Genomic DNA, 10887 nt, shown 5'->3' on the forward strand with positions numbered 1-10887 from the left:
TCTCGATAAGCAATGTGCACTCATGTCTAAGGAAAAACACTGACAAGACGCGTAATGAACCGTGAACTCTACAGTGGAGAAACCCAGGCATCTCAACCACAGCCCGGGCTGCTGCGCGCGGCCCTGAGCGGCTGACGGCGCCGCGCGCAGCCTCAAAAACACCGGGAGACGGGAGGAAAACCGGAGAGGGGCTGCTAAATTAAAATCGACACGGAACAGGTCAAGTTTATGGCGATGCTTTCTCGAGCTAATCTCCCCAGGTCGGTTCCGGGTTCAAGTCTTAATGGGCCAATAATAGCAACATTATTCTGATTTTTTTTTTCTTTTTTCATTCTGATGGAGGGAATGTAAAACGGCCTTAATCATATGCAAATAACAGCGCAGCGGAGTATTGACCCAGAATAGCTGAATAGCCAAAAGGGAGAACACACATGCACATATACATACATGCATAGACACACATACACACACGCAGGCACGCGCGCATGCGTACGCGCGCCGCAAGGGAGGAGGGGGGGGGGGGGGGGGGGGGGGGGGGGGGGGGGGGGATGTACCTGATCTAGGGCCACCGATCTTGTGATTTCCTCGCTGTCTGATTTGGACCCGCCCTCTCTGTCGTCTATGACCAAGTCGATGGGCATCTTTCCTTTCAAGCAGCTGATGTACCGGTGACAGAAATTATCACACAGCTCGTGTACCTAGAGAGAGAGAGAGAGAGAGAGAGAGAGAGAGAGGGAGGGAGAGAGAGAGAGGAGAGGGCGTCACACACTCACCCCCCAAAAAGAGACATCACCACACAGCTGTGCCATGATGAGCGGCCACAGCGCCGTCCTTTGACGCGCAAAAGTTCCCCGAAAACTGAGACTTTAGGCAATTTGGCAAATTCCACGAGCACATCACTGCACGTCAAATACTGAACATTTTCTGAGTAGAAACGAGAAGCGAGTCATCAGTGGAAACACCTTGTTGTTTTTGGAAACATGACCAAAAGTGACCAAATTTCATCATACAATGTATTTATTTTACAAGTTATAGCTGTCTTTAATTTTTTTTTAAAAAAATGTAAGTGTTTTTTCCTAAAATGTGAAATAATGTGGCTGCATGAGCCTGAGGTGTGTTCAATCCACGCGGCGCGCGGTGGCAACGTGCTCTGTCCGTCCGGAGCGCAACTTTATTTTTCCCCCCCCCCTCTCAAAATAGAGATATCGCCGAAAATTGACAGTGACAAGAGGGCTCAGAGGCTACAACGCACTCAACACCCGTGTTAAATTCATCACCGGTGCCCCGGGTAGTGGCCATTAGAGGAGGGTGACCCGCTTGACTGACATTTAAGGTAAACTGTTTAATTTTATCCATTTATTACATTATCGCTGCCAGTGTTGGTCCTGCTGTGTGCACGGGAAGCATGCGCGCTACAAAGGATGGCAACGAAGAAGTGATTTTAAACTTGTATTTAATCACCTGTACGGCTGCGCAGCTCCAGACAGCAGCAGTGTGTGTGTGTGTGTGTGTGTGTGTGTGTGTGTGTGTGTGTGTGTGTGTGTGTGTGTGTGTGTGTGTGAGGAAACGCAGCGCGTGCAACTTTGAAAAGTTGAACTTTTTAACAGCTCTGCTCGTGTTTCAGACTGCTGGGTTAAAGTTAACTGCACAGGCTACTGCAGTCCATCTGATAGGGAAACAAATCAGAGTTTTACACCCACTACTCCGTCTCTCCACAGATGGCAGCCTGGGGCCTTTTGCCCTCCGCAAAGAATCGTTTCTGAAACCCGCAAAGTTCGCCTATATGTTTCACCTTGCATGCAGTCCCTGCCAGCATTAAACTTCATTAAAACATGGGGGAGATTTGGGCACAGAGATATCCGTTCCAGTTGTAACAGCTTGCGTCGTGATTAAACGTGGAAGAGAAATGGCCCCATGATTGATTTTGACGCTAATTATAACCGACCAGCAAAAATACATTTATGCAAATACGGCCCATAGGTCTGAAGTGGCGTGCTGGACAGAAACGGCAAGAGAATATTACCTTCTCCAGCTCCAGAAGATGAAACCGTAAAACTTGAATGGCTTGGATCATCTGAAAAATTAAAATAACAATAAAAAATGAGCTGTTCACATCTCTTGATATTAAACAGGCGCGTTTTTCTCAATACAAGTAACTGCGGATGAGGAAAATATTCATATGAATGGATTTTATGTGGAACTGATATTAAACCTGTGGGTTATTGCAATATGGAGAGCAGGCATGCAGCACAGGCTGAGGCTGCAATAAGCCTCAGAGTCACACATCTATTAGACACCAACCAGCGAGCAGAACGTGGCCCCGGCATCACGTTTACAGGATCAAGCTGCACCGATTGAGCAGAATGAAGAGAATAAGTTTCTACCCAGAGTTCAAAAGGTGTGTGACAGCTGTCTGACTGCGGCCCTTCATGTGCGGATACAACCGGGGGGCCATCGTGATATCAAACAGCCCCCCCCCCTCCACAAAGAAAGAGGGACATCCTCAGCAGAGTTCCAGCACCACGTGATTCTTCTCTCACACACGCGGACATGCAAACAGCAGGTGGGTGAAGTGTGTTCAAACGTGCAAGGAAGAATTGAGAGCGTGCAACTTACCAGATTATCCAACTCTGGATTCGATGAAAATAAAGGCTTTTCTGCCCGAATCTAAAAAAAATACAAGTAAAATAAAATATGATCAATTTTTAAATAATATATGATAAAAGATAAAAGATTTACAAGACGTAAACACACATTATTTTCCTTTAATACAGAAAAAAATACAACATATAATATAACCCCCCCCCCTTTTTTTTTTTTTACAAACTTATTTAAATTTTCAGAACAACTTTAACCAAAATTCCAGTTCAAACATGCAGACAGGAGCCCAAGACGACAAAAGTCAAACTTTCCTGACCTGTTTTGCAAACACTGCTATGTCTTCATTGAAAGATTCCGACGAACAGACGTCTCCTCCCGCCACCCCGGGCTCTCTGGGGGTGCAAGTCGCTAATTCACATTTCTCAAAAATCAGTGCAAGCAAAGGGAACAGGGGGTGCCTGGGAACACACACACAATAGCAAATGTCACCAGAGAGAACAGCGCCGGGGTCAAGACGACTCCGGGCTAGATTTAGCCAGCCATGCTACTCTCCAGCAACTCGCCCATGGGGACTGCTGCTGTTTCTGTTTCTGCCGCTGCAGCCGCGCTATTATATTATGCAGAGGCTCGGAGAAAGGCTGCAAACAGCGGGCAGACTTCTGTGATTAAATCTAGGCGCGCCTAATAGCATAAAAGCTTTAGAGTCTGTCAAACAATTTCGTGCACAGGTCTCCGTTTGGAACACAGACGCGCGTGTGTATGTGTGTGTGTGTGTGTTTGTGAGTGTGTGTGTTTGGCCAAAAGCTCTGGAGATGTCGCCGGTTTAATGCAGACACATTTGTCTGTAATTTGTTGTTAAAGTCCTTTGCGTAAATGTGATCCAACTAATGCGCGCAGGATTACGCTTCTGAAAGTTGTGTCAGTGGAATGAAAAGGTGAAACCGAGACTGGCACGTCCACGTCTCTCTGAAAACACCACGATTAGAATTTTTAATTAACTTTTGCAAATTAATAAATAATACGAATTGGTGAGGTTTGCTTAAAGCTTTTGTTCTGTAACGTAGTACGTTGATTTAAATGGTTAAAACAGAAAAGACACCCGGTTTTGATTAAATAAAATTAAATTAAAAAAATAAACAGGGTTATTCGGAAAAAAAACAAAGGTAAGAGAGTTGAGAGAGGGCACTGTCTCATGATTTTTTTCTCAAAGTCACAATATATTTTGGGTGAAATACTGAGTAGCCGCAAGGTTCATAAAAGAATTGGAAAAAAAACTTCAAATAAAAATCAGTAGTGTTTGTTTGATTGTTCGAGGAGTAGACAGAGATTGACTTCAAAAAGCGAAAACTTCCAAATTGTGCAAAAATATTTTTTTTAAAAAATAAATACAACATGCAGCAGAGTTTGGGCTCCAGAGTGTTTCTGGAACATCCCGGGCAGCAGTGTCCGCGTGTCCCCCTGCTTCGGGGACAGATCTTTTGCACCCACTTCCCCAACCCCGGCTCTCCCCTCCCACCCTGCGGGGTCTGGACGCTCGCTCCCCGGACCCGCGGCGGCGGCGGGGCACCTACCCGTATATCGCGTCTTTATCTCTCTTGAGAGCGTCGTTAACGGAGGAGCCCATGCTGGGAGGCATGGTGTTGGTGTGCGCGGTGTGCGGGTACTGGTGGGAGTGCAGCTGGGGGCCGTGGTTGAGGTGCACCGCCTGCATGGACCGGGCGCCGTGCGGGTCTGGGTACATGCTGGTCGGGATGCCCACACCGTCCATCCCGTAGTGGGGCAAGTCTTCGTACTGCACACAACAGACACGCGGGTCCACAGTTAATATACGTGCACAAGAAAAAGAAAGAAGAAGGGAAAAAAAAACACAAACTTTGCAGCAAAAACCCACAAGACATGAGAATTATGAGGACTTCACGCATTAGGTTTTATTTTGCTTCTTAAGATCATATATCCAGATTTTTACGTGTTTTTGACAATTGTTCTTATCATAATTAAAAAAAGAAAATTTTCTCAGTTAAAAGTAGTTTTCAGATTAGAATTCCACTCCTTTCCTCAAAACTACTGGCACTTAAAATCCACAACTGATGGAAAAACAAGAGAAATAAATTAAACTGTGTGGTTAATTCCATAATCCTTATCAAGAAAACTTTTGAGGGTGAAGTTACTTAGTAAAGATGGCATTGTTTACTAAAAGAAAGGGGAAATAATTATCATGAAAACTGGTTTTGCCCTTAACTTATTCACAACTGACCTTTGTAACCCAGTAAAAAAAAATCCCATGAATTATTCAATATGTTCAAAATTACTGGAAGTAAAAAAGTAAAACTGCACCGACGTGACTAAGTTATTATTACTACCATTAACGAGCGAGTCTCCGGATTTTAACAACATAAGCTGAGTCCTGTTTTCACTGGGTGCGACAGCAAATATCTTAAACTTGTTAATTGCAGTGCTTTCTCATTTTAAGGGCTCATAATTGCGTAGCATGTTATTACCCATCAAGCACACTATGATTAGTGCATGCAACAGACGCAAGTAGGCGCGTGTTGTGTTTTCCATACAGCGTAAAACCGGAGTTATTTATCCAAACTTTTCTCAAGTGTCAGCTTCGAGTTGAACAAAGCAGTTCCGTCTCTGCGGTGTTGTTTCTGGAGTTAATGAAGGCGCCATCAGATTATTGGAACAAATAAATGTCGATTGAGGTTTGCAAAAGCGCCAAGGAAAGTCTTCAATTTAGGTCTAAAAATGTGTGTGAATTATTGATGGTGCTTTCTGGACGTGATAAAGAAGTGTTGGGGAAAGAGTAAAATGCATTATCACTTGAACCTGAGCGTTTCGACCCTAAAGGCAAAGAGGTGCAAACCCCAGCGTGGTGCAGCTGCAGTGCCAACACCGAGCGGCTAAATGCGTCCACTGTCCCTCGTATCGCCGCTTATACGCGGGTTACCATCCAGAAGCGGTCCTGCAGTGTGCGTGAATCAAAGCGTGTGTCATCACCTAATCACAAAACCTGCCTCATTGGCATTATGCAAATTTTGCACGTTTAGCGCACTTTGCTTTGCGCTGATGAACGACGCCAAGTGAAAAATGAGTGTGAAACTGTTTTTTCCACTCGTTTTGTTAGAAAGTCGATATGGAATCTTAGCGAAGCACTGGAGAGAGAAATGTGGAGATTTGCTTTGCCTCCGTTCCCTCCCCCATTTTGCCTTCAGTAACTGGCCTGTCAAAACTAATCTAAAAAACATAGCCGATGTGAGATACGATCACGCTCCCAGTGTCCCTCGGTGGCCCGGTTTGTGGAGCAAACGAGTGCGGCCGTGCGTAATACCGTGCCAAAAGACGCAAAACATGAAATCGTGCCTCCGCGAGTCAAGAGGACGACATGAAACTTTCGCCGCGAGTGTGCGTCCGTGCGCGTATGTGTGTCATTAAGCCACGTTACAGTGCTGCATCGCGTTCGAGCGCAGTTGACTCAAGAGAAACTTTTTTAGGGGGGATTGCCCTACGTACCCGTTGCGCCATAACCCTCCTCACTCCCTGATCGTCCTTTCAGTTGTGGTAAATCCCCTCTGAGGCCAGGGTGGAGACAAAATAAAGAAAGAAAATCCAAATAAATGAGAAGATGTCTCAGCCAAAATCCCGTATGCCTTTCTCCACGGAACGGTGAAGCCAGCTCCCGCTTCTCTGCGCAAGTTTAGCCCAGGCGCGGCAAATAGGTCCTCGGCTATCCTCCGGGCAGCGGCGGCACTGGGCTCTCCTCTTCCAAAACCAGGGGAGAAAAATCAAACAGCCCTTCAAACAAAACTGGCGACTCTCATGGCTTTTTGACACTCCGCCTGTCAGTCAAAACGCGAGAGCTTGTCAAAAGTACCGGATGAATGATGGTCCGACGCGCGTCTCCACGGATTCGGCACCACCTCAATGTTAATGGTCGCAATCACAGTTAAAAAATGAAGCAGCTCTCCTCTCGTTTTCTTTGATCACTCTCGGCTCCCGGCTTGATTTTCTTATGCAAAAGCGTCTAGAGGAGATCAAGAGGAGGTGGGGTGATAATTCTGGCTTAGTCTTTCTTAAAGGAGCCACGATCGATGCTGTGCGTGTGTGTGTATATATGTGTCTGTAAGTGTGTGAGTGCGTGTGTATGCGCGAGCCGCCTGCCCGTTTGTGTACAATGGATGTGTGTGTTCAGCTGAGGAGGAGCGGAGGATCTGGACCAGACTGCTGAAACCCGGAAGTAGTGGTGGCCATAACAGGTCGCGTCTTACACAACGCACCGGGCTGCAGCAAGTCGAGCGGAGAGGAGGGGGGGTGGGAGGACCCTGCGCGCCCCGGCAGCCGCTCACACACACACACACACACACACACACACACACACACACACACACACACACACACACACACACACACACACACACACACACACACACACACACACACACACACACACACACAGAGAGCTGCAACAACACGGGCATAAAAACAACGTGCACCTACAACTCCGTCTTCACGTTTCATCTTCTCTCAGTGACTTTATTCTCAGTCTGGGACAGAAAAACCTGTAAATTTCGGGACTGACGCGTCTTGCACGCGCTTCTCCTCTTAGAAATAGTTCCCACTCACTCAGTCAACCAACTTTCAACGCGCTTGTGAGGTACGTACTTCAATAAAACCTAATTATGAGTTCAAACAGGACATGGCTTTGTAAAAACCCTTTTTTTCCTAGAAGCTATTGTACAAGAATCCAGTTGCAGTTTAGAATAATTTGAATATGTCTCAATGAGTACAGCTTTATTGTTGATTTAATTTAAATGACTTTCCTTTTAATTACATGACATTCCCAAAAAGAATGGCAAACAGTTTATTCTAAGGCTTTGTCCTTTGCAATATATTTTCTATAGTAATCACATGCAGAGTAAGCATAGTAATTAAAAAAATTGTCAGAAAATGTGTCAACTCCGGAGGAAACAAAGTTTTACTAAGTTGTTTACGCTGAGTGTTTATTCTACATAATGTGGATTATTCCTTCTTTCGCTCCCTCAATCAGCTTGATTAGTCCTCATCTTCACGCGGCGATGTCGCCTCGTGTCCTAAATCTGAAATTAGTAAGAGAAAAAGAGTTTTTCAGCGCTACATCGTGCTGTCCGCCCCTCTCCCCCACAGCAGCGCTGAATGGGTCGCTCCAGTCTGCCCGAGCTGGCCAATGGCAGCGAGGCAGAGGGATGGGAGCCCCCTATTGGCTCCCCACATGATCGATCCGGGGCTGATTGATCGGTTTTAGGCCACATTCACAAGGAGGCGCAAAACAAAACGACGTCCGCGGTTGGAAAGCACACACACTTTGCTCTTCTGTCGGCTTTCGCAGTGTGTAAGCCCACTAAAACACGGAATATCTGACGAATACACTTATCTTCCTGTCTCCCACTAACTCACCAAATACACACACACACTCACACACACAGCATGCACAGACATCAGACTTAATTATTTATCCTATTTTTAATACACTCAGAGTTTCAGAAAACTTCTCAAAAGCAAACAAAACTGCATGCAAATTAAGATTTTGTATACTTTTTGTTCCCAAACTTGTCAGTTATGAATAAAAAAATATAAATATAACGAGCCGCCTGCTTGAGTTACACTGCAGAGATGAAAGTTTGGTCAAATATTAATGAGTTGTAATTGATGCAGAGAGGTGAGATTTTTGTGGAATATATGGAAAAAAGTAATAATCTGTGAAGTTGAATGAACTAAATAGATATAATTTACTATATTATGTTTTCAGCCGATTCGTCACCTGGATTTTAGAGACAACAAATCTTATTTATTACAACTGAGCTGCATTTTAACCAAGAAAAGAATAAATACATCTCAGGAACTTGATCTAATATTAATGACTTATTTTATTAGCATTCAATTACATCAAACAGTAAATGGCAGGAATATGATCAGAGTTAAGAATCTAGGACTCGTTAAGGATTTCTGCAAGTATATTGATTTATTATTTTTGTTTTGTTTTCTGTTCAGTGATCACCAAACAAGTGTTGACCTGACTGTATATATTTCTCAGCCCATCCACACGTGAGCTACGAGCGCGTAAAAGCGCCACATTATGTCCTGATTATGCTCATAAGGTGTTGCTGGTCGGTGACAGCCTGTTTGAAGTTTTTTTTTTTCCTTCTTCTCCTTCTTCTTCTTCTTCTCCTCCAATGCAGCGCGTCCACTCATCGATCATCTGCCCTCGGTGCCAGAAACGGTGTCATAACACGATAATGTGGCTTCACACATTGTGCGGTGATTCCTGTGGTAAAAAAAAAAAAAAAAAAAAAAAAAAAAAAAAAAAAAAAACCCGAGCGGCGGGATCCTGTGGGACATTTTTACAGGCATGAAATGGCTATCAAAGGCTCCCGCAGTCCGGCCGGAGAGGCTCCGGGGCGCGGGCAGCGGCACACGCAGGCTCGGACTTTTACGCACAGACAAACCGACCGGATCAAATAAACGTGGTCGACGTGCGCTCGCGCACCTTGCCATTTCAGTTATTTATTGGTGAGTAAGCTCTTGTTTTTAAAACCTTTTTTTTAATTAGTATTTTTTAACCGTATTGTAAATAATTAAAAGAGCACGTTACTGTCTCGATAGGTTGGTCTCCAGGGTCAGTTACTTTAAATCTACAAGAAAATCTGAAATTTGTCTACTTTTTTTTGATAATTTTGTGGATCTGGTGAAACTCTCAGGGTGTCATATAGTCCACAACACTGTAAGGTGCACTTCATTTTTGCGCATCACCGTGAAGAAGTGAGACTAAATTAACATGAAAGGAGTTCACATCCGCGCCTGCACACTGTAAAATAACCACCCCGGCATTATAAAGCAATTCAACTCCTTCAATTAGCGTCCATAAAAGCAAACTGGAGCCTCACTTTCTCTCACGGAGCCGCTCTCTCGTGAGGGTCAGCGCGTTTTGGTCTCCTGAAAGACAGCAAGGGGGGCAAATACCGTCACTTCTGCTTAATCCGCTCTGCGATGACGGTAATGCTCTGAGTCGTTTCAATAAAATCAGCAGGTATTACTTTCAAACGGCTGAATGCAAATTGACAGCATGTTTGACTGCCGAAACAAATGGAAGCGTTATTAGGCGGCCTGTGAGTCCTGACTTGTGCCGCGTGAACACAAAAGAGAAACTGCAAGCTTCCTGTCAGTTTATAGAAAAACACGCGCGTATTATTCAGCTCAATATCAAACCCAAAAATCCATATGCAGGCTGTGTGTTCCTCTTTGTTTCCACGTGCCGGTGCCACCAAAGGAAAATGCGCAAAAAAAAAAGAAACGCAAAGATTAAGATTTTATTTCTAAAAAGTATATATAGTTTTGAGAGATGCGGGAATAAACAGCTCCAGGTGCGAGATGTGAATCACTGCACGGCTCTTTATGATCGCCTGTCTGTAGCTGATTGAAAAAAACAAGGAGCAACTGGCAGCCCGAGAAGTCAAACTGAGGTCAAACTTTCTGCAGCCCCGCAGCTCTGCGCCCAAACATGTTGGGATCTGCTTTAAAAAAAAAAAAAAAAAAGGCCATTGAGCCCCTCTCTTTCTCTCTGTGTGACTCTGCTTTGTGTCATTTGCTGCAGCGCACAGACAGATAAACCTGCTGCAAAGTTTTCACAGTTTATCTAATTATCAGAAACTACTGGTAAATTATCACCTTGTCAGCTCATCCAGCTGGATTCGCGTTTACGCGCCGCGTCTTGGAAATTATTCATTCAAACGTGGGTCGCTCGGCTTCACAAGCAAAAGATCTTTCTATATTCAGAAGTTATGTGTAAAGAGCTCAAGCGCACGTGTGATCAATTATCTTATAAGGAGATTTTAAATGTTTTACACTCTTATTCTCCATCTGAATTCTGTACATCCCCCTAATAAATTAAAATATGGGGAAATATATTAAATTGCCTTTTCCTAAATGATTACAAAAGGAATTGAGCGTGGGTTTTTTTAAGAGAACGACACATATTTGGGGAATACAATCAGCCACCACCAAGGCTGAAGTCACGACTTTGACATGTCGACAGAAATATCACAATATTAATTTCAAACATTGAAACCAGTGAGATTTTGTCATCAAGGGTGAGTCTGTCCTGTGGGAGAGCGTTCAGTCCTGGAGGATCCTGCAGTTTGGCCCAAATGTGAATGTGAGCCGCTCTCCCGTGTCACACACATTAATACTTAATCATTTGCGCCTTCTACCGGAGCGCTTGGAAATTGCATGTGATGAAAGCGGACGGACACT

At 44.5% G+C, this 10887-nt stretch overlaps 1 protein-coding gene across 1 annotated transcript in view; it reads right to left on the bottom strand.

The window, feature by feature from the left end:
- Nucleotides 1-6815, bottom strand: part of LOC115399259 (homeobox protein Meis1-like) — a 36925-nt gene extending 30110 nt beyond the window's left edge. Inside the window, exons 1-6 of the mRNA XM_030106539.1 lie at nucleotides 6115-6815; nucleotides 4173-4393; nucleotides 2918-3059; nucleotides 2617-2667; nucleotides 2024-2074; nucleotides 555-698 (exon numbers count right to left, since the gene is read on the bottom strand). Of these exons, the coding sequence (XP_029962399.1) occupies nucleotides 555-698; nucleotides 2024-2074; nucleotides 2617-2667; nucleotides 2918-3059; nucleotides 4173-4393; nucleotides 6115-6126 (621 nt within the window). The 5' untranslated portion in view covers nucleotides 6127-6815. The remainder of the gene's footprint in view (nucleotides 1-554; nucleotides 699-2023; nucleotides 2075-2616; nucleotides 2668-2917; nucleotides 3060-4172; nucleotides 4394-6114) is intronic.
- Between the last annotated feature and the right edge of the window lie 4072 nt (nucleotides 6816-10887).

Source organism: Salarias fasciatus, chromosome 13, assembly GCF_902148845.1.
Source record: "Salarias fasciatus chromosome 13, fSalaFa1.1, whole genome shotgun sequence".
In the NCBI taxonomy this organism is placed as follows: Eukaryota; Metazoa; Chordata; class Actinopteri; order Blenniiformes; family Blenniidae; genus Salarias; species Salarias fasciatus.